Here is a 25228-nt window from a genome sequence, read left to right on the forward strand (position 1 = left end):
ATGAGGATGGGCAGCAGCGACAAATCGATGCCGAAAATCATGGGGGAACAGTCGGATAGGGAACATCGATCCACCGGGAGACTCCATCCGGCGGCGGCGGCAACGTGCGAGGAGCCGGGAACTTCGTCCGACGCACGGAGAAGGGGGGCGATGATCAAGGGGAGTGGTGGTGCTAAAGGAGGTAAAGGATTTAATATTTACTTGCGTTTTGGCCAAGAGCCACAAACAATCATATAAACATACAAACACTCGTATGAATTCCATATTTTCCTTATGGGGTCCTGCACCAATTGTGGGAAGGGTGGTTTTCGATACTATGTATATTTGTGGATGATTGCACTATAATGACTTGGATCTATTTTTTTTGAAATATACGTCTAAAGTTGTTGACATATTTACGTTATTCTTTAAAATGATCCAAACTCAGTTACAAACCACCGTCAAAACCCTTCGTTCAGATAATGGGAGGGAATTCATGAATAGTGTTATGACCCATTTTTGTAAAGAAAAAGGAATGATTTACCAAACATCTTGTCCCTGTACACCTGAACGGAATGAGGTAGCTGAAAGAAAGAATGGGACGATTATAGAAATAATCCGAGCCATGATGATTAAATCCAAAGTCCCCAAACATTTCTAGCCAGAAGGCATAGCCACATCTGTCTATCTCATGAATCGACTGCCTACAAAAATTCTAAATAAAATAACCCCTCTCGACATCCTATCCAAACAGATCAAGATTCCCCAACACCTGAACCTTCAACCCAAAGTTTTTGGCTAAACCGTCTATGTTCATGTTCCAAAACACGAGAGGACCAAACTATCTCCATGTGCAAACAAATGTGTCTTTGTTGGGTATGGGTTAAACCACAAGGGATACCGATGCTTTGATCCCAACACCAGAAAAGTCGTGACCACCATGAATTGTAATTTCTTGGAGACTGAATTCTTTTACAATACCTAACTAGGTAGTTAGGGGAGAATGATCCAGGTAGTTCTGAAGACACTTAATAAAGGAGAACATTGAAGCAAAGATTGTTGAAATGCCAATATGTCAAGTCTGAAGACCAACTGGTTGATATTCTGACAAAGGCTGTGAAATCGAAATCATTTCAGAAGTATTATGCCTGTTGAGTATCGGCAACCCCATTACTTAACTTGAGGGAGAGTGTTGGTAGGAGATCACGCAATATCTGAAGGAAGATTAGAGTAATTATCTCTTACTAACTATAAAAGATATGGATCAATGTAATTAACGTAAATTAGGTTTACCATGTATAATCCTTCCTAGTCCCTATATAATGGTGCTCAATGTAAAATTATCATATCAATGAATATACAATCCCTTTACCGATCCATTTAACAAGGAAAAAGCTTGTTCTGCATTCTTTGATTACTTCTTCGGTGAACAAAATTTGATGTGTATGTTTATGGATTTTCCATGTGTGTGGAAACAAATGGCAAAACTCATTTCTCTTAATAGAAAAACCTACTCCCCAAATATTAATAGCTGAGTGAACCAAACCGACATATTTAACATTCTAGAAACTGTCAATTCTTAGATGAGCTCAGCCGTCTGCAATCGGTTGACCATCCCAAAACACCAAAGATTAGATCCACCTTCGAGCAAGCATTGGACCAAAGTGGTAGTTTTAGGATCAAAGTGTAGAAACAACAGGGTAAATGAAATTCTTGTCACGTTCTTTAAAATTTTGTTTTTATATCCTCTTATGTTGAAACATGTCCCAAGCTTCAGCATTGTCGAGAAGATCAGAAAAGGATGGTAATGAAGACATAGATATATGAGTCACAAACAAGTTACAGAGATCAGAGCCAAGTCCTTCCATGAATAGATGGATTAGATGGATTTAGGGGATTTTATTATGTGTGATAAGTGGAAAAAGAAAATACTCTCTCCGTTCTATATTACTCGCACTTTCATTTTAGACCGTAAATTTGGGATTGATTTTTAAGTATAAGTAAATTAGAATTTTAAGTGTAACGAGAAATCACTTAATAAAGGACCTCTTAACTTAATCTAACATATTAATTAAATGCATTAATTATAACTAAAACTATAAATAGTGTAAGGAATTTGTGCGAGCCTAAAAGTAAAAGTGCAAGTAACATGGGACAGAGGGAGTATAATTTTTATATTAATGTGAGAGATAACTTTTTCTGAAAAATGGAAATGTGATATCTTTTATAGGACAAACTAAAAAGAAAAGTGAAGCATCTTTTATGGACAAATGGAGTACTTTTTCGAGGATGCAAAAATCGAGATGCAATTACTTGCGTTTGAAAATTTTTAAAAATAACAACAATTTATGAGATAAAAGTGTTCTTAAATTAATGACAAATTAACTTAGTATTTTCCTTTTTAAGGACACTTTCATTTGGATCATCTAATTTTATTTGGAACACTAACAATAAAGACACTTTTTGAAGCGTTGTGGTATATTTATAAACTTAAATATAAAAAAAAAAAAATGGACCGCTTTTTTCACTAAGTAAAGAAGTTAACACGGAAAAATCTAGTGGCTGAATTGACATTTAAATAGACGGAAAACTAATAGTTTAGGTTCTTGCAATATGCAGTCGCAATTTGGCTCTCCTCCGTAAGTAGCTACCACGCACGCTGCACGCATATCCTTTCTCAATAACTAAGAGAGAGTGATAAATATTTTATTTAATTCATTATTTTTAATAATAAAAAAAATCTTATATTTTATAATATATATGATAAAAAAAATCTCCAATGAATTAGGAAAAAAAAATCAAATCTTAACTAACTATTATGAAAAATATATCAAATTCTAACAACTAAATAATAAATCATTAAATAAATTAAATAATAATTACATAATAAGATAACACAGTAACATTGTTTATGATAATAAACCTTAAATTAAATTAAACCATGAATATCAATTATACAAACTTTTTTTGTTCTCATTTAAATTTCACCATTTTGTCTTTTGCATTTTCTATATATCGTGATGAATGATGCATATACGCTACTTAATTACTTTATGTGAGCTCCTCATCATTCTTGTTTAATATTGTTTGTTTTAATTTATATATTTAGTTTGATTTTAATATATTAAAAATATTATTAAAAATTTTAATTTTACAAAATTCATAAAAAATCAAAATTCAATTTGCTAGTTTTCTCTATAATATCAAATAAATAAATAAAATAAAATAATTGCACGAGCACAATCTCACTTGATCCATCAGGCGTGCATGCTGGAGTAATATATATTTCAAATCAATTGGTGAATACTAACTAAGAAGCGAAAGAGGATGAGCGAGTTTTCTAGGGTTTCGGTATCGGAGAGTCTGCGAAGGACGATTGAGGATATCAAGGAGATTGCCGGCCAACACAGCGATGAAGACATCCACGCCATGCTCAAAGAATGCAACATGGATCCAAATGAAACCGCTCAGAAACTCCTCTATCTTGGTATATTAATTTATATATAATCCCATGCATGTTATTTTTTTATACTAATATTTAATCAATTTTGTCGATTATCACCTGATCTGAGAGATTGATCAAAGTTTAAAATTTTGGATATTTAAATCGGTTTTGTAATTTTATTGTCTAAATGTGGAATTGAGAAGCTAATACAGCATCTAGCTATAAAACAAGCTTGTTTAATAAGAATTTGATATGAACTCAATTTGTTTAGAGTAGACTGCATTGCTTACTGTTTCTTTTCTGCAGATACATTTCATGAGGTTAAGAGGAAACGTGACCGGAGGAAAGTGGTATTTGAGTTCATTGGGCATGTTCCATTTCTACACTTTCTTCACTTGTCTGCCTTTTATTTTTTTAAAAATATATGGATTTACTACTGATTTTATTTTCTTTCCAGGTGACTCAGCGGCGAGGGAGTAGGGGCGGTGGAAACCGTTACTCTTCTGCTGGTATACCTTCCGAGTTGCCTAAACATCGATAGCTCACTGCCCGCTTAAATGATTTTGATGTCATTCCTCACAATTTTCTTTTTAATATAGGATGGGAAACTACCTACTTGTGTCTGTCCCTAAATGGCTTTGTTAGAAATTCTTAGAAATTCTAAATAAATGGTTTCCATTTTCTCTTTAACAAGATGGATATTGTATTCTTTTTATAAGGGACAGTCAAATTTTCACTGCTCTGATGCTTAGTGTGGGATATAAAATTTGTGGTTTGGAGATGGAAAGTGGTGTCTATGTCTTCCTATTAATCCTTGTTTGTGAGAAAAGTATTATTCCATTGCCTATATTAAAACTCTTGAGATGTTGTAGGTAGGACTGGGAGACGACCAAATGTTAGTATGGGGAGAGATTCTAAATCTTTTGTGGCAGTTGAGCAGAAAGAAAGAAATAGGTAAAAGTTCTTATCTCAGCTATTCTGATTTATTTCTACGGGCTAACTACCGGTTTGTGGAATCGTTATTTAGTTACACAAGTGCTGCGTACAATGGAAGCCCGATCCATGAATGGAACTCGCAAATAGCTGAGCAGAATATCAAAGGTGCTGCTAAAGAAACTAAAAGTGTTTGTGATGGTACGTCGAAAAGATTGCAATCTCTGCGGGCTATTTCAGTGAAGCATATTGCAAATATAGATCCCGGCCCTACTCCTACTTCGACACCTACCATTGCCTCCACTGCAAGAACTCCAGGTGGGAATTTGAAGCCGAAATGTAATCAAGTTGGGAACAGTGTTGGATTGTACTCTTCTGCAACTGATCCTGTCTTAGTGCCGTCTCTCAATCCACGGAACCCTGCCTCTGTTGGTATAATTCAGCGTGAGACGGGTAATCCGCGCAATGCTTCTGAAATCAGTGCTAGTCTCCTGGAAGACAGCAAAATGAGCGGTGTTCACAATGCGACATTTAGCCAAGGATCTGTCGGCATGACCAGTGAGACGCAACCTGTAGAATACGAGGGAGTTGGAAGTAGTCAGTCTGAATCTACAAGACTTCCGTCTTCAACTACTCGCCCCACTGCTGCTGATGCCAAGGGTCATCAAGAAACTTGCTTAGTTCAACCGGATAACACTCCTTCTAAAGGTATTTTTCCGCATCTTTATGTGGTAAACATGGTCTAGTAGAGCTGTGTCAGCATCGGATAATTTGCTTTCTGTTTATTATTGATATATTCTTCCGAACGATGTCCCAGGGATGTCTGAAGCTGAGGTGGTTTCATCAGAAACTAATCTTCATTCTCTTTCTACTGTGGAGGATCCTAGTCCGGACATAACTACTTCTGAAGTTGATGCTAAGCTACATTCGGCTAGACATTCTGTGATTTTCCCAAATAATCTATATGTCCCTGAGGCTTTTAAAAACTCTATCATGTTTGGAAGTCTGGAGTCTTCTCTACAAGAGAGCAACGGCTCCAGTCCTACGGATGCATCAAATGGCATCGATATTGAGGTTTCCAAGGAACCTTCAGTAATGTAAGCTAGAAAACATTTTTCTCCTTTACAAGTAGAGCTTTACAGTCTCCTTGCTTTAATTTGCAAGCACTATATATTTATATGTCAACAGCAGACTGAGGTTAAATAGCAAATGACATTTATAGTCATCATTGGGTGCAGACCTCAGTCTTCTTCCTCGGTATCTGGATGCAGCAACTATCTTGATCGCCCCCCTGCCCCACCCCATGTGCTCGTAGACATAAAACCATCACAAGAAAATGCGGTGTCGCTGAGATATGGCCAGTCAAAAGAGGAAATTCTGCAACCGGTAGGAGGATCTCACAACCCACCTGCTACATCAGACTACGGTCTGAAACTCGTACCTCCTGCTGTCCAACTTGAAACACAGGCATGCTATGTTGCCATTTTAGATTATCATTATACTCATCAGAGTTGCTTATTTTGAACTTTCGCCATTATTCTTCGTTGTTGATATTTATCTAGGGAGGAAACTCAGTGGTTCTATCAACATCTTCAACTCCAACTATGACTCAACCAAGAGGAATTCCTCAGGGCTCTATTGCTGCCGTATCGCAACCACAGATATATCCTTACCTCCGCCAAACATATCCTGCGAATTACATACCGTACAATCCTTACTATTCACAGCTGTATATGCCACCCCAGCACGCGCACCAGCTGCTCAGCCACAGCGGGTTCCCTCATCAACCTTCAGCAGGCAACATCTACATGCCACCAACTTCTGCTGCTCCGGGTGCTAAACTCCCTGTCCCACCACCGTCTTACAAGCCGGGAAACATGACCCACTACGGAATATCTTCTGGCTACAGCTCGTATGGAACATCTGGATTGGGCTATGGCTCCACCGGTGCTCATGATAACTCAGGAACAGAGCTAAAGGACAAGAATATGTACTCCACAATCAAACAGGTGACACTTCCGGGCTATGAAACTGATCAATGGAAAAACTGGTTAAAAGGACATTTTCAGTACCATTTATCTCAATCAGATAGGCTAAATTATTACTAGAAATTACTTTCTTGATATGCATCACTATTTGAAAATTATGGTTTGATCACGAGTCTGTTAATTTGTTTCTAGAACGAGGATATGCACGTGTTACATGATCCATCAGGTGTGCAGACGAATATGGTGTACAACGTTCCACAAGCGTATCAAGCAGCAGGGCGCAGTTCGTTTGGTGGTATATACCATCAGAGCATGGCAGGGCCGCGGTCAGTGCATCAACCTCAGCAAGCAACCGGTGAGGTGGCTCTGACTTCTTATTCTTCTCAACCACAACAGCAGCTGCTCCCTCTGCCTCAACACTACGGCCAGATGAATAGGAGAGAAAACGTTTGATTCTACCGTGTGTGTACATATATCCAACGCGGATATGAGATTATTATCAAATAATTATTTTTAGTAGATGATAAGTCTGCAATTAATTTTTGTTCTTGCTAGTTTTTGTTTCTTCAATATGTAATACATTCATTCCCTCATGGAGTAGCAAAGACAATAAGCTTATATTTCTAGACACTCATAACTGCCAAACTGACTAATCTTATCTCCGTTTTTGTATTGTTTCTGTATGCATGAATTTGTGGTTTTTTTCCTCTTATGAAAAATTAAGTTTTCTTCAATCAGGAAATGTGAAACTTTTTATTTCTTGAAATGATATTATTATAGAAGAGTATCTCAAACTCTGAACTTAATTTTCTCAGTTAAAAAAAAATATCCCAGCACTTCGACTCTTTTCATGTATTTGTGTTGTTCATTTGTATGTTATTTCTCAATTGTCGAATGCTATTTAACTTTTTTCATCATGAAGAAAACGCTAGCTTAAAGAAAAAAAATTTGTTATTAATTTCTTTTTGCACATAGTTTATGGATCAGATTGCATGAATCACCTAATACAAAGTATACTAGGGCTGACAATTTTTTATAAGACACGGACCCGCACAAAGTTAACACGACACGAACACGGACATTTCGCATTTGGATCTTTATAAGGTCGACTCAATAAGAACACGAAGATAACGGGTTGGGTCGGGTCGGGTTTGGGTTATACGTTAAGAAAATAATAATTATTTTTATTAATTAAAAAATTATTAAACTTTAATTTTAGTTATTTTATTGATTAAAAAATATTATAATTTAATTTTAATTAATTAAAAATATCATACTTTAATTTTAATTAATTAAAAAAATACTATACTTTAATTTTATTTATAAAAAAATATTAATTAATTTTTTTTGAATTTTAAAAAAATATTATACTTGGATTTTATTAAAAATTAATTTTTTTAATTATTTAATTTTATTATTTAGATTTAATATTACAATCTTTTTATTTTATCGTGTAATATCATGTTTAAATCGTATAATTGCATCATGTTTTGGTCGTTATCGTGTCGTGCCAAGCTAACTTACTATCATTAGCAGAGGGTTGACTTTTTTTTGGGTACGCGATAACACGCACGAATCCGATACGAACCCATTGGGTTGGGACCCGATAAGAACCCGATGATTTCGGGTTAGGTTGGGTTTGACCTTATTGGGTTAGGTCGATAATGGGTTGACACGATAGCGACCCAACCCACATGATTTGACAGCCCTAAAGTATACTACATTTCTTAGTACACTATTAAAATATTGACAAGTAGATCTCATTTTGTGGAAAGAAAAGTTATTTCCAATATAATTTTATGCACTTTCTCTTTACTATATTTAATCAAATTAATTATGTTAATTTTTGTTAACAAAAATAAAATATGTCAAATTTTACTTTTTTCAAAAGATTTATATAAAATCACTTTTATTTCTTTTTTATTATCAAAATAATTTAATTTCAATATCACTAAAAGACATCGATATTATGATATACAAATATAACTAAAATTTGGCAAAATATCATGATTTAAATAGTGCTATTATCTCAATAAAAAATAATATAAATTTTTATACTGACTTCCTTAAAAAAATTGCAAAATTTTAATTAATTTTTTTTTCTACTGCTCTCTTATTTTACTAATTATGCATTAAAATTTGTATCCAACACAAATTGCATATTCTTTTTTTCATAAAACAGAAATGATGAAGAATAATGAACTAAAGAGCAACAACGACAGAAAACCTGTCCCAAACAAGCTGCTCAAGACAAGCTGCCTCAAGACAACACAGTGTACTCAAACATAACGAAACAAAACTAAAAAACAATCAAGGCATATGTTAGATAGAGTGCACACTCAGGTTCTAGAATGTGAAGAAATGAAGCAGAAATTAAGAGCTAGAAACTAGCCGTTTGAGAGTTAGTTAGTTTGTTAGAAAGTAGCCGTTGAGGCTTCTATTTCTTGTTTCTTGATTCTGTTTGTTAGTGGCAGTTACCACTTTTAGTGTCAGTTATAAATAGCTAACATTCTTGTATCTTAGAGTCAGATTTTAGTCAATAAAAAGAGAATCCCTTTCTCCAAGAAAACTCTCTCAATTTTCATCAAGATGCTAGTGTGTGTTCTCTGTATGTGTGAGTGATTGTTCATACCGAGTGAGTGTGTGAGATAATCAAGGTGTGTGAGTCTTGCTAAGCTAACAAGTGGCGCCGTCTGTGGAAGTTCTTGAAGCCGAGTTCCAGGCGATTTTCAAGATGGCAGCAAGGCTAGATGCAGAGAAGTTCACGGGCAAAAATGATTATGGGCTATGGAAGATGAAAATGAAGCCTGTGTTGATTCAGCAAGGGTTGGCTGCGGTTCTTGCACCTGCAGAGAAGGGAAAGGCTCCAGCTGTTGATGAAAAGTCCCAGGCAAAGATGGAAGAGATGCAACTCAAAGCCCACAGTGCAGTGATCTTGTGTCTGGGAGACAAAGTGCTCAGAGATGTTCAAGAATGCAAGACTGCTGTGGGGATTCTGGAAAAACTAGATGAAGTCTATTTGGCTAAGTCCCTAGCAAATAGACTTTACCTAAAGAAGAGGCTATACTCCTACAGTTTTGCTGCAGGTACATCCATCATAGAGCAGTTAGAGGAGTTCAACAAGATTATTGATGATCTTGGCTCTGTGGATGTGAAGATTTCAGATGAAGATAAGGCTATCTTGACACTCAATGATCTTCCTAGCTCCTATGATCAACTGAGTGATGCCATAATCTATGGCAGAGATAAGCCTATCACTTACACCGAGGTATACTCAGCTCTTATGGCCAAGGAGCTTCAGAAGACTAACAGTAAAGGCACTGATGTGCAAGCTCCAGAGGCTCTTAATGTCAAGAAATTCAAGAAGCCTAAGTTCAAGAAGAAGTATGAGGAAAATTCCAAGGGTTCCACCTCTGATACTCAGAAAGAAACTAGGTCATGCCATTGGTGCAAGAAACCTGGACATTTAAAGAAGGATTGCTTTGCTTGGAAGAGGAAGCAAGCATCTGAGGGCAAGAGTCAGAACTCCTCTGATTGTGTAGAGGGTGTAGATCCTCCTGCCCAACTCCTAAATGTTGTAGATAAAGGGGTGAGTTAGAGGTGGATTATGGATTCTGGATGCAGCTTCCACATGTGCCCCAACAAGAGCTGGTTTCATGATCTCAAGGAGGCAGATGGAACAGTTCTACTGGGAAATAATCATGTTTGTAAGATCAGAGGGGTTGGAAATGTGAAGCTGAGACTCCAAGATGGCTCTATCAATATCTTGACTGAAGTGAGGTTTATCCCTGAGGTGAGAAGAAATCTGATCTCTCTGGGGATGTTGGAGCAGAAAAGATTCAACATCTTGTTAAATCAAGGAAAAATGTTTGTGAGATCAGGGGATCAAGTAATCATGAAGGCTGACAGAGACCACATTCTTTACTACCTCACTGCTAGGGCTGTTGATGGTGAAAGCTATGCAGCTTCTGATGGAAATTTAAGGCTGTGGCATATGAGACTTGGCCATCCAGCAGAAGGGAGTATGAAAGAGCTAGTGAAGAAGGGGCTGATTCCTGAGAGTAGCTATAAGATGATGGATCCCTGTGAGCAGTGCATTCTGGGGAAAGCTAAGAAAGCTCCATACCCAACTGGTACACACTCATCTACTTCCCCTCTTGATTATATTCATAGTGATCTTTGGGGACCCTCTCCTGTAAATTCAGTAGGTGGAGGGAGGTTTACTTGTCTATTATTGATGATTACACTAGAAAATTATGGGTGTATATCTTGAAAGATAAGTCAGAGACTTTCTCTAAGTTTAGAATATGGTGCAAGGAGGTGGAGTTAGAGAAAGGCAAGAGTGTGAAGTGCCTTAGGACTGATAATGGCCTAGAATTTTTATCCTCTGAGTTTGATCAGTTTTGCAAAGAGAAAGGGATGAAGAGACACAGGACAGTCCCCTGCAACCCCCAACAAAATGGGGTTGCAGAAAGAATGAACAGAACTATTATGGAGAGGGTTAGGTGTCTACTTCTAGGCTCTGGTTTGAGCAGCAAGTTCTGGGGAGAGACAGTATATACTGCTGCTTTGCTAATCAACAAATGCCCTGCTACAGTCAGAAACTCCAGATTTTATGTGGTATGGAGCTCATAGTGATTACACAAGGTACAGGGTGTTTGGGTGTGCAGCATTTGCACATGCTAGACAAAGTAAACTTGAAGCTAGGGCACTGAGGTGTTTCATGCTTGGTTATCAGAGGGGAGTAAAAGGTTATAGGCTCTGGTGCATTGAGCCTGGAAATCAAAAGGTGATTATTAGTAGGGATGTGGTGTTCACTGAAACTCACATGCCTTATCTAAAGAATGACTTATCTCATAATGAAGATGACAGTGACTTCTTCAGGGTGGAGTCTAGTGGCTTGGGTGAAGGTGGAGCTAGTGGCTCTGAGAGTGAGTCAGAGACTGAGGATGAAGGTGGTTCTAGTCAAGGTGGAGCAACATCTGAGCCTGCCAGGGAATACCAGATTGCCAGAGATAAAGGCAAAAGAAATGTGGGACCTCCTAAGAAATACTCTGATGAGGTCTATTATGCATTGTGTGCTGCTGAGAATATTGAGCTTACTGATCCTCTCACTTACAATGAAGCTATGAAGAGTAAAGATAGAAAGAGATGGATAGAAGCTATGAATGATGAAATTGAGTCTTTACTCAAGAATAAGACATGGATTTTGGTGGATAAATCTCAGCTAAGTTCTGGTGGGAAAGAAAGGAAACCTGTGAGTTGCAAGTGGGTGTTTAAGAGGAAAGTTGAAGCCACTGACAAGACCAAAATTAAGTTTAAGGCTCGGTTGGTGGCAAGAGGGTTTACACAGCAGGAGGGTGTGGATTTTAATGAGGTGTTTGCTCCAGTTGTGAAGCACACCTCTATCAGGATCTTGCTGGCTGTAGTTAATAAATTCAATTGGGAGTTACAACAGCTTGATGTGAAGACTGCTTTTCTCAATGGAGACCTTGAAGAGACTATTTTCATGGAGTAGCCTGAGGGGTATGTGAAGATTGGAGAGGAAAGTAAGGTCTGCTTGTTGAAGAAAAGTCTCTATGGGTTAAAACAAAGCCCCAGGCAGTGGAACAGGAAATTTGATGAGCAAATGATGAGTATTGGCTTTGTAAGATCAAAGTTTGATGACTGCATTTACATAAAGAAGAAGGGGAGTACACCAGTTGCCTATCTACTACTTTATGTGGATGACATGCTCCTTGCTGGACCATCTATGACTGAGATGAATAAGGTTAAGGCAGATCTAATGTCTTGTTTTGAAATGAAGGATCTGGGTGAAGCAAGAAAGATCCTGGGGATTAACATTGAGAGAGACAGAGATTCTAAGAAACTATGGCTATTTCAAACTGATTATATTGAGAAGGTTCTGATAAGGTTCAAGATGGATAATGCCAAAGCTGCTTCAACTCCTCTATCACAGAGTTTTAAACTATCTAAGGAGCAGGCCCCTAAGTCTATGCAAGAAGCAAGGGAGATGGAGTCTATTCCTTATGCTAATGTGGTTGGAAGTGTCATGTACACTATGATCTGTACTAGGCCAGATTTGGCCCATGCTATCTCAGTAACTAGCAGATATATGGCTGATCCTGGGAAGGAGCATTGGAATGCTCTTAAATGGATTTTGAGGTATATGAAGAACACTAGTAGTTGGGGTATTGTGTTTAGTGGCTGTGATAAGGAGAGTGAAGAGTTGGTGGTGGGATAATGTGATGCAGACTATGCTACAAATCTTGATAATAGAAAGTCCCAAACTGGTTATCTTTTTACTTTGTTTGGCACTGTGATCAGCTGGAAGTCAGGGCTGCAGAGTGTTGTGGCTTTGTCAACAACAGAGGCTGAGTACATGGCTCTCACAGCAGCTGTGCAAGAGAGTTTCTGGATTCAAGGTGTTATCTCAGAGTTTGGTTTGAATCAGAAGACCATGGTGGTACATTGTGATAGTAGCTCAGCTATGTGCTTGGCTAAACATCAATATTTTCATGAGAGGAGCAAGCACATAGATGTGAGGCTACATTTCATTAGAGATGAAGTTGAGAAAGGAAGAGTGAAGGTGGTCAAGATTGACACTTTGCACAATCCAGCTGATATGCTCACTAAGTCCCTTGGAGGGGACAAGTTTGATCATTGCAAGAAATTGATTAATGTTTGCTGCAAGAACTGAGCTGTGTACTCAGGTGGAGATTTGTTAGATTGAGTTCACACTCAGGTTCTAGAATGTGAAGAAATGAAGCAGAAATTAAGAGCTAGAAACTAGCCGTTTGAGAGTTAGTTAGTTTGTTAGAAAGTAGCCGTTGAGGCTTCTATTTCTTGTTTCTTGATTCTGTTTGTTAGTGGCAGTTACCACTTTTAGTGTCAGCTATAAATAGCTAACATTCTTGTATCTTAGAGTCAAATTTTAGCCAATAAAAAGAGAATCCCTTTCTCCAAGAAATCTCTCTCAATTTTCATCAAGATTCTAGTGTGTGTTCTCTGTGTGTGTGAGTGATTGTTCATACCGAGTGAGTGTGTGAGATAATCAAGGTGTGTGAGTCTTGCTAAGCTAACAGCATAGATGAGCACGGCACAGAATAACATCCAAAGAAGATATCCAAAAAAGTGTATCCAAGCAGAAAAAAAAAAAACAAGAAAGAAGGGGGCAGTCTTTGAACCTGTATTCAAGCAAGCAACAGCAAACGAGAGGCGGAAAAGGGTACCACTTCAATCTTGGGAGAGGGCGTATAATAAGCAAGTCTTGCTTATTCTTGTGGGACATTGAGAATAATATATACGTAAGGAGTCATGATTTAGATCTCATATATATTCTTAATGTTTATTTTGCTACACGAAGAATAAGAAAATATAGGAGTATATCATTAAATTAAATATGATAAATAAAATATACAAAATAATTAAAATTATCTAAGAAATAAATATAGCACATAGGAAAAGATAAGTAGGCTTTTTTACAAGTCACATTGACAAAAAATTCTTTTAATTTAAGTGGTGCAACGTGTGTTTTTGATAGCCATACAAATAAGTCATTGGTTAATCATAAGGGCAGTGGACTAGTTTTCCTTCTCTTATGTTTGGGCAGCAAGAATCGTCCCTAACACAGAAAATAAAGATAAAATACACACCAAGCATTTTCCTTCGAGAATGAGTACACTAAACATTGTTAATATGAAGTGAAGTTTCAAGGAGAATCGAACATGTAATCGTCGTTCATTGCTGAATCAAGGTATGACTATTATCCCAGTTAGTTTTTTGAAGTTAGAAAATTTTTGAATTATTGATCGTTTATGCTCGGTAGGATTTGGACATGTTAAATATATATATGAGTGAATATTATGTATTCATTTTGCTATGATATAGTATAAAGGTTCATGTGTAACTGATTGATAATGTTAATATCAAGAGTTCTTATACTAAGTGTTCGATACTAATTAATTGGACATTGGGCTTTATTTGAGTTAAGCTAATTAATGATATTTGATGGAAGATAATATATCTAATTAAGTGATGTTGCGAGAATTAATAATAGTATTCGATGGAAGTTAATTAGAATATTGAAGTTAAAGGATTTTATGATTAGAGAATAGATATAAGAAGTAGTAATTATCAAGAATATATTTTATTGAAAGTGGGAATTTAAGATAAATAGAATGATTGATGTTGTCTAGGCTTGGATAAATAAAAGGGTCGTAAAACTAACCGATACCGACTCGAACTCTAATTATGTTACTTCACTAGCCGATTCGATTATTACTGAATGGTTAAGATATTAACCAATAACTGCTGTTAAGATTTAATTTTAATTTTCAGTTAATAAATATTTACAATATTTTCATATTAGTGTAAAAGCATACCTAGATTTAATTTTAATTTTCAGTTAATAAATATTTATAATATTTTCATATTAGTGTTAAAGCATACCTGAATTAGTTATCATTAATAGAGTTACATTATCAAAGAAATGAATTGTAAAATAGCTCATGAACAACGCTAACGAAATGAATGTTTGTTGAATTTAGTTCGCAACTACACCCTCCGTCCCAGATAATTCGAACCATTTCGGGTTGTCTCATATAATTTGTCCCACTTCACTTTTACCATTTTTGGTAGTGGACCTCATATTCCACTAACTCATTCATACTCACATTTTATTATAAAACTAATACTTTAAAAGTAGGACTCACATCCCACCAACTTTTTCAACTCACTTTCCATTAGATTTCTTAAAACCCGTGCCGGGTCAAAGTGTCGCAAATTATCTGGGACAGAGGGAGTATTTGTTACTACCTCCGTCCCCCAAATATTGACACACTTTGACCCGACACGGATTTTAAGAAATGTAATGGAAAGTGAGTTGAAAAAGTTGGTGGGATGTGAGTCCTATTTTTAAAGTATTAGTTTTATAATAAAATGTAAGTAGGAATGAGTTAGTGGAATATGGAGTCCACTATCAGAAATGGTAAAAGTGTAATGTGTCAAACTTTTAGGGATGAACCGAAATAGTAAACTGTGTCAAAGTTTCAAGGATAGAGGTAGTATCTAATTACTGAAATTTAGTTGCGCAACTAATTGTTGAATTTAATTATCTAATTTTTATTCTCAATGATATCTACGTAGTGCAACTAGTTTAATGGTCTTCTATACACTCGCTAGACCAAGGATCAAATCTAGCATACGCTATTTTCTGTTTTTTCTAATTGAGAATTCAATTTTGTTCCTCGGTTAGTATGGTAATTGATTGGTTCTAACTGAAAACCGAATTAGAGACCGGGACAGTACATGTTATGTTTGGACCCTTTTTGAGGGTCGGTTAACTATTGAGTCAGTTCTATTATTAACCGAACTGATCGGTTACCATACTAACCTACTTCAATCAAAATACAAAATTGGTAACGACCGAACACCGTTAACCTGGACTATCGTTTAACCGATAATCGAGGAACCGTTTACCCAGGCCTATATTGTTGCCACATTATAATGAATTATGATGCCCCACGAAAGTTTTGAAAAATTATTTAATTTTATCATCGTATTTAAATGATAGTTACTACCTCCATCCCCCAAAATTTGCTACACTTTGACCCGACACGAGTTTTAAGAAATGTAATGGAAAGTGAGTTGAAAAAGTTGGTGGGATGTGGGTCCTACTTTTAAAGTATTAGTTTTATAATAAAATGTAAGTAGGAATGAGTTAGTGGAATATGGGGTCCACTACCAAAAATGGTAAAAGTGAAGTGTATCAAATTTTCAGGGACGGACCGAAATGGTAATATGTATCAAATTTTCAGGGACAGATGTAGTATGTTTTTCCATTTAGATTCGTTTGTGTCTACAATTGAACTACTTTTTCTTCTATTTCTTTCTCTTAATTTAATGTTTTTCATTAAAAATCATGTTGTACAATGCAAACTTATTTTTTATGGATAAAGGTAGTAATGGATATATAAAAAAAGTTCATTTAAAATAAGATAAATTGCAAAAATATAATAATAAAAATCATGTAAAATCAAGTACAAAAATAATAAAAATAAGAGTTTTGTTTAATTTTAGTTCGTTTTAAAATAAGCTAGTACAAAAAAAAAGTTTGGGTTATTTTCAATATTCCATGGTGTAATATATTTTTTTTATTTAAATAATTTCCTTTTACTTATGAATAGATTACATTGTTTTGTTCATAGTTGATATCTTCCACATATAACTTTTTAGGTTTTTTAACCAAATTTTTTTATCTGATATTTTTGGTGCCATATCAAACCCAAACATCAGGGTTTCTTAATTGGTTTTTAAAATTGTGAGACTTGACCAATATTTAATCAAACTGCATGATTTTTTCAGTAATTTTCCCTCTAAAATAGGAGTATGTATTTGTAAATTGATAAATTTTTGTCGTAGATTTTGTATATCAATTTTAAAATCAATTTTTAAATTACTAAATTATTAGTAGGTTCTATTATTCAATCAATCAAGGTTTTAGCTTTCTCATTTTCATGGATTTATCATGTGATATATAGTAATACTATCCAACGTCAGCCAGAACAACGCTTCAATATAGGCAACACACCGACGCTGCATGTATAAAATGAAATAATTTCATTTGTTGTAGTACTACTTTCCATCTAATTCTTTCTTAATACAAATTCTAATTCAACATATAAACTTATTTCATTTTAATATTATATGACGTCGTACTGATGCCTATATTGTGGCATCATTTTGATTGATATCGATGGTGACGCCTAAACAATTTATCAAAATAATTTTAATTGGTAGGAAAACTAAAAAAAATTAATACTTTGGTTGCAAAATTAGAAACAAATCAACGATTCGAAAATTTCCAAATATATTTTAAAACTGATATGCAAAGTTAGAATAAGATTAAAGTTTTACCCTCTAAAAAGTAAGTAGTCAAATAAATTTGACAATAGATTTCGTAGAACGACATGGAGTGTAAAATATGTAGAATTGAATAGGAATGGAGAAACTTCCATGGAAGGAGGAGGATGAAAACCGTGGATTGTGAGAAAGGAGAGAAAAGGGAAATTTGTTTATTGACTACATTTTGGAAAGTGTTAACTATAATTTACAATAGATTGCCTTATATAGGCTGAGAAATAAATGCTAATCTAAAATTATTCTCTAATTCTAATAGTCTCCCTCAAGATGGAAGCAATTGCTAGCATCTTGACAAGAACATCAAACTACAAAAGAAGCATCAAAATAAATGCTAATCTAAAACCTAATTACATGTTATTCTCTAAGGAAAAAAACATCTTGATCCTCATCGCAATAGGCTGCTCAACCAAACACTAATTGAGAAAGCTTCTCGTATAGTCAAAACACACCTCCTAACATACTTCAAACAAGAGCTCGGTTTCCACTGTGATGGAAACAACCAATTTTTCTTATCAACAACAAATAACACAATCCAATCAGAATATTTTCAGAAGCACAATTCAACAAATGCCACGCGACAGTCTTGAGAACAGAGAGTTGAACTTGAGAACAGAGACTAGAAAGTTTCTCATAACACCAAAAAACAAGAGAAAGAAAAAAAAAACAGAGAATCATTCGGAGACTGGATCATACAAATCCAGAAACAAAGGATACAAACTTGGATCATACAAATACAATGAGAAAGGAAAAGGAGAGATTCAATGAGAGAACAGAGATTGAGATTGAGATTGATATTTCAGATTCATAGAATCCTATTTCAATCTTTGAGAATAGAGAAAACCGAATTCAATCGGAGATTAAAATTGAGAAACAAATTTGATATTTCAGATTCATAGAATCCTATTTCAATCTGTGAGAAAAGAGAAAACCAATTTAGATCGGTGAAATCAGAGAAATTTTAATGAGAAAAAAAAATTCAGATCGGAGATTCAAATCAACCGATTCAAAAAAAAAAATGAAATGAAAAATAGAGAGAGAAAAGAGAAATCTGAAAACTGAGAGGAGATCAAAAACTTTTTCGCCGGCGGTCAGTCGATCGGAGAACTCTCCGGCAACAAATCACCACGATTGTTCATCATGAACAAAAAAGGAAATAGATCGGGAGATAAGGCTCGATTGCTGTTCATCACGAAGAAGAAGATAGATCGGAGAAGATCGAGATATGAGAGAAATCAGAGAGAGATTGCAAAAGCTTTTGTCACTGATACCATGTAAAATATGTAGAATTGAATAGGAATGGAGAAACCTCCATGGAAGGAGGAAGATGAAAACCGTCGATTGTGAGAAAGGAGAGAAAAGGGGAATTTGTTTATTGACTACATTTTGGAAAGTGTTAACTACAATTTACAATAGATTGCCTTATATAGATGTTGGGTGCCTAAAACATTTTCCCAAGTTCGACCATTGTGATCGTGAATCCCAAGATCGACCGTCGTTGCACAAACAAACCGGGCAGCGTTATCCGAATCCGATCAAGGGCTGTGACCCTGAACGATGCCATCACTTCCGACCCCGAGCGAACTTGGCAAATTGTGGTTGGAGCTCTAGGTAACTCTCTTTTCTGTTACTATCGTTGTTCCTTGTTAATTGAGACATTTTGTCACGACCGTAGCTGATTAAGGATAATCTAGCTCGGGGTACCGTGACTAAGGGGGGGGGGGATAGAAGAAGAGGGGGAAAGAAGTGGGGGAAATGAGAAGAATAAAAGCCAAACGATACTTTAATATTCAAGATGCAATGAAGGAAACAGTACTTAACACAAGATACGCACGATCATGCAGACTCGAGCGGTTGTTCGTACATATTCAAATTAACGAGGTCTTAAACAAAATAGAATATATCAGAGTCTTAGATAAAAGAAACGTTGCCTTTAAAAAGGCACCGCGGAAGCAAAAGAACTCGGTTCCATGTATGGAGACATGAACCTCCGAGAGTTTATTCTTGGTGGATCAACAACACTCACTTCACCCAGTCACCGCTCAACCTGCACATTTAGAAATACATGCAGGGCTGAGTACAAAAAGTACTCAGTGAACACATTGCCGAAATATACACATATACCTAAAAAAAATATTGTCAAGCCATTATCACAGTAACACTCGGGGTTTTATTTAAAAGATCCAAGCTTACTAAAAATATTCACATTGGGCCCTTTTCCTGTACTTAGCCATATCTGATCATCTTGTGCCGTAGAGATGGTGTTCTCTCACGGTCACATCAACATTTTTGTGCCGGGAAGGTGGCCACCTTCCTCGGTCACCAGACCTGCCCTCTGGCCATAGGTCTCCTGTGTACACTAGTCCAAGTAGGGACACCACCCTCACTTGGACCCGAATTCGATTCACAAATCACTTGGCCTCACGCCAAAGTAAACAACAGAAAGGCATCATACAAAACATTTATGGCAAGACAACATCATTTGAAACTGAGCAACGAACATAAGTTCGAGTTTTCAAAATCATTTGAAAATAACTTTATTTTTTATCCACATTAGTATGTAGGATAGAAAAGTTCACCTCGTACGCTTCCCGAGATTTTTAGGCGTTGAATCCTTGCTTCTCGGTGTTACACTCCTCGCGAGTTCTCCCTTTTTTTTTTGAAAAAGAAAAATAAATCGAGCTCTTAAATCTTTAAAAAAAATATAGAAATTTGAGAATGCACCTAACACCATATGTTCCTTCTATTAAATTCCACATGATAATAATTTGGCATATGTCCAGTTCACGTATTTAAGCTAGATTTTCACTAAGAGAAACTATACTTATTTAATTAATATGCATAAAAGTTTAGTTGTACTCAACATAGGCTTTTTAAAAAAAAAAAAAAAACTAAAACCCTTTCGTTAAGAGCTATTAAATTGTAGCCTAATTAAATAAGTTTACGGAAGAGTTTCTGGGATCATTTCACTACAACCAACTTATTCCCTATTTTATTACTTCAAGGGCCAAGACAAATAAATAAAAGAGACCCATATAAAAAGGCTTTCCCTTTCCTCCTTCATCACTAAATCCCTAAATCACTCCACAAAATGGGACGGCTCCCTCTTCATCTCACATCCGCCGCCATCACTTCCAGCACTGCAGTCCGCCGGCGACGGCGGCGGAGGCTTCTCCCTCTCTCTCTCCTCTCTTCTCTCCCTCTCGGCCTACTCCACACCGCCGCCGTCTCCGCAGCGAGAACGGCGATGCATCGCCACCACCATGCGCAGCCACAACTACCGCCGTCATCTCCAGATCTCCCTCTCGTTCAGGTCAGCCGCCACCACGGAGGCTGCTGTCGCCTCGCGCAGCCCCAACCACCGTCGCCTTCCCCTCCGAATGCATTGCTGCCGCCGCTGTGCATGCACAAGCGGCGGCCCCGGCATCTCCTCCACGCCGTTACTACACCGCCGGCCAGCCTCCCCACACTCTGCTATTACAGACACCCTTCTCCGACAACACCACAACCACCCTCTACTTTCCAAATCAGTAAGAACTTTATCCTAGGTGTTCTAGATTTTTACTTTATTAATTTAGGTGTAAAGTCTTTGTTGTTTAAAACATGTAGATGGATGAAAGTTGTGATTTTGATGGTTGATTCGGGGATATGGAACTATTTATATTGACGGCGGAGTGCCGAAGCTCTCTGCCGAAGCTCAGGCAGCTTCATCTCCTAAGATAAGTGCATTTACTGTCTTATGTCAGCTCTTCTATTTCATTAGCATAGAGAAGTATTGTTCTTAGCATGCTACTTGTGGATCTTGGTGATAGCTCATGTGATATTGATGTTACCTAGTGCATCTACAGAAGTTCTAATCTTGAGTATGAATGTATGTATGTGCATGAGAGGGGGTGAAAAGGACTTTGGGCTTACCTTGGTCGGTGAAAGGTGCGTTGAGTTGTACGGCTTGACTAGGCTTGACTATCTGAATTCCTTGTACCTCCTGAGATTTGTTGCTATGGGGAAAGTTGGATACTTGATAGTGATGGGTGGTTTGAAAATGAAGTTGGGGTTTATATACTTGCTAAATTTGAGCAAGTAGCAGGCCTCTTAAATGATCGTATCTCAGTCAAGATTTATTTGTTTTATCACCTCTCTCACAATGGCAATTAGTATCTCTGCCAATATTTGGGTATTGTCTATGGCAATTATACTCTTCATTAATTGTGTTGTCAGAAGTGTATATCCCCATTTGCAAATCCTACGGTCAAAGGTATTCCATGTATTTGGTGGAATAACATGAGTCATTGATCCTTTACCATTGCATTAAATTACCCACTTGGTATGATCCTTCAAAGGATTTCGATTTGATGTGGGAATGAATCCCAGCCCTTCATCAAGTCAAGTATTTTTTTACTCCATTCTGGAATCCGGATTTGGGTTTGATCTTCTATCAAATCTATTAAAGATTTTTATTACTATTTTACTTATCTTACCCCTTCCAGTTTCTATTGTAGGAACAACTCTTGGCAAGAGTCAGTGATGGTCTCTCGTCAACCTACCAAATTTCCTTGCCAAAATATACCTCAATTATGGAACGGTTGTCGAGGGTAGCATGTCTCAAATCTAATGTAACAGAATAGGATTTTGGTATTAGGCTTTTATCGAACTTCTCGCGTATGTACTGGACAAACTTTCATTTGGATTTAGTATATTTACATATATTATTCTCACGTGTGCCTTGGCTCGATCTCCAAACAGCCCAACGGTTGATTATTTATTACGAAGAGGGATATTCGTTTATATCATAGCTATTCTAATGTATAATTAATTATAACGAGGCTAAATTTTAATAATATTAATATCATAAAGCATCGGGTCGTTACATTCTACCCCCCTTAAAAGAAATTTCGTCCCGAAATTTGAAGACTTTCTAAACAAACAATTCGGGGTATTGCTCCTTTATTTTATCTTCTAGCTCCCATGTTGCCTCTTCTTGCCCATGATGACTCCAAAAAACTTTCACTGTAGTTATTGATTTACTTCGTAGTTGTTGCACCTTTCTATCTAGAATTGCTATCGGTTTTTCTTCGTAGCTCAGGTCTGGTGCGAGTGTAATTTCTTCATGACGGATCACATGTTTCGGGTCGAACACGTACTTTCGAAGTTGAGAGACATGGAACACATTGTGTACGTTTCCAAAGCTTGGTGGCAGTGCTAGCTGATATGCTACTGGACCGACTTCTTCTAGGATTTCATAGGGCCCGATAAATCTTGGTTTCAGTTTCCTCTTGATGCCGAACCTAGCTATTCCTTTAGATGGAGACACTTTCAAGAAGACTTTATCCCCTATGCTAAATTTCAATTTCTGTCCGGCGTGCATCGGAATAAGATTTTTGTCGGTCTTGTGCTTCTTTGATTCTTCCTCGGATCTGCCTCACTATTTCAATCATCTCACTTACCGAGTCTGGGCCAAGCACCTTCCTTTCGCCCACTTCGTCCCAATAAAGTGGAGACCTACACTTCCTCCCGTAGAGTGCCTCGTATGGCGCCATGTCAATGGTGGCTTGATAGCTATTATTGTAAGCAAACTCTGTTAGTGGCAAAATGGATTCCCAATTCTCACCTCTATCGAGTACCACTGCCCTTAGCATATCTTCCAAAGTTTGAATTGTCCTCTCGGACTGCCCGTCGGTTTGTGGGTGGAATGCTGTGCTGAAATTTAACTTTGTACCCAACTCCCTTTGCAGGCTTTTCCATAGTCTCGATGTAAACTTTGTGTCTCGGTCAGACGTGATCGACACTGGTACTCCATGTAGACGCACAATTTCTCGTACATATAGCTGGGCTAGCTTCTCCGATCCGTATGTAATAGGGATAGGAATGAAATGTGCGCTCTTTGTAAGGCGATCGATGATTACCCAAATGGCAGTGTTTCCTCGTCGGGACTTTGGCAAACTTGTCACGAAGTCCATTGCTATGTGCTCTCATTTCCATTCGGGAATCTCCAAGGGCTGCAACTTACCGTAGGGTCGTTGGTGCAGGGCTTTGACTTGTTGGCACGCCAAACATTTCTCAACAAACAACACTATGTCCCTTTTCATACCATCCCACCAGAATTTCTTTTTCAAGTCTTGATACATCCTTGTGCTGCCAGGGTGGGCAGTGTACGGGGTGTCGTGTGCTTCGCTCAAAATTTCTTCCTTGAGCTCGTCATTTGCGGGCACACACAACCTTCCTTCAAAAGTAAGGGCATTATTTGCTTCTTCCTTATAACTGCTTGAGTCACCTGTTCGTACTTTCACTCGTACTCCCTCTAGGGTTTCATCTTGTCTCTGAGCTCCCACTATCCGTTCTCTCAAATCGGGCTTTATCACCAAGGTGGCAATCCTGGCTTCCACCGTCTCTGGTGCTTCCACTATCTCCAAATTCATTTTGGCAAATTCCCGCCATATTTCCTCTTCCTGAGTAATTGGGCCTGTTTATTGTTGAGATTTGCGACTCAGTGCATCAGCTACTACGTTAGCCTTGCCTGGGTGGTAGTTGATGCCGCAATCATAGTCTTTCACCGATTCGAGCCATCTCCTTTGCCGCATGTTCAGATCCTTTTGTTCGAAGAAGTATTTTAGACTCTTGTGATCAGTAAAATCTCACACCTAACTCCATATAGGTGGTGTCTCCAGATTTTCAGTGCATGTACCACTGCTGCCAATTCCAAGTCATGAGTTGGGTAGTTCAGCTCGTGGGGCCTAAGCTGTCGGGATGCATAAGCTATGACCTTCCCATTTTGCATCAATACGCATCCAAGCCCATTTTTCGATGCATCAGTGTAGACCACATAGCTTGTCCCCGGTTCTGGTACAGCCAACACAGGTGCCGTTGTCAGCTTCTTCTTCAGCAACTGGAAACATTCCTCGCATTCTGGTGTCCACACAAATTTAATACCCTTTTTGAGTTGTTGTGTCATTGGCCTAGCAATTTTAGAAAATCCTTCGATGAATCTTCTATAGTAGCCGGCCAGGCCTAGGAAGCTTCGGATCTCATTCGGGCTTGTTGGCGATTTCCAGTTCTGCACAGCTTCCACTTTTGCTGGGTCCACTCGAATTCCGTCAACTGTCACAATATGCCCGAGAAAATTCACTTCACTGAGCCAGAACTCGCATTTACTAAACTTGGCGTAGAGCTTTTCAGTCCTCAATGTTTCGAGGGCAGTCCTCAAGTGCTCTTCGTGTTCTGCTCTAGTCTTTGAGTAAATAAGGACGTCATCTATGAAGACTAAGATGAATTTGTCGAGGTATGGGTGGAATACACGGTTCATCAAGTCCATGAACACTGCAGGGGCATTTGTAAGGCCAAAAGGCATCACTACAAACTCGTAGTGGCCGTATCGGGTGCGAAAAGCTGTCTTGGGTATATTCGCCGGTCTGATTTTCAACTGGTGATACCCAGATCTCAAATCCACCTTAGAGAATACACTAGCTCCCTTAAGCTGGTCGAACAGGTCATCTATTCTCGGCAAGGGATATTTATTCTTAAGTGTTAGCTTGTTCAGCTCCCGATAGTCAATGCACATTCTTAGGGTTCCATCCTTCTTCTTGATGAAAAGTACAGGGGCTCCCCATGGCGAGACACTGGGTCTGATGAATCCCAGGTCTAAGAGTTCCTGTAGTTGCATTTTGAGTTCTCCCAATTCCTTAGGGGCCATTCGGTATGGTGCTTTCGATATCGGGGCAGCTCCGGGTTCCAGGTCAATGGTGAATTCTAGTTGTCTGTCTGGGGGTAGACCTGGCAATACGTCGGGAAACACGTCGGGGAATTTACGCACGACCTCCACATCTTCAATTCTTCTTTCTTCTGTTTCTTTCTTGTTCAGGTAAACAAGGTAAGCGGGACACCCTTTTCTTACTAATGTGGCTGCTTGTAGAGCGGAGATGATGGACTTACGTCTGTCCATGGTGATTCCGTGGAATTGGATTGGTTC

At 37.7% G+C, this 25228-nt stretch overlaps 1 protein-coding gene and 1 long non-coding RNA gene across 2 annotated transcripts; both read left to right on the top strand.

The window, feature by feature from the left end:
* The first annotated feature begins 3306 nt into the window (after positions 1 to 3306).
* On the top strand, positions 3307 to 6966 carry GIP1 (GBF-interacting protein 1). The gene is made up of 9 exons (XM_089057903.1): positions 3307 to 3466; positions 3731 to 3774; positions 3891 to 3933; positions 4297 to 4378; positions 4452 to 5065; positions 5175 to 5454; positions 5596 to 5824; positions 5920 to 6366; positions 6538 to 6966. The coding sequence occupies exons 1-9, from the start codon at positions 3307 to 3309 to the stop codon at positions 6796 to 6798; spliced, it is 2160 nt and encodes a 719-aa protein (XP_088914029.1). The 3' UTR covers positions 6799 to 6966.
* A 6952-nt stretch (positions 6967 to 13918) lies between these two features.
* Positions 13919 to 21980, top strand: LOC125187487 (uncharacterized). The gene is made up of 2 exons (XR_016130601.1): positions 13919 to 14101; positions 21765 to 21980. It is a non-coding gene; the product is annotated as an uncharacterized LOC125187487 (long non-coding RNA).
* The last annotated feature ends 3248 nt before the right edge of the window (positions 21981 to 25228 follow it).

Source organism: Salvia hispanica, chromosome 5 (assembly GCF_029641045.1).
Source record: "Salvia hispanica isolate PSC_SH4W2 chromosome 5, Shi_PSC_v1, whole genome shotgun sequence".
Taxonomy (NCBI): Eukaryota; Viridiplantae; Streptophyta; class Magnoliopsida; order Lamiales; family Lamiaceae; genus Salvia; species Salvia hispanica.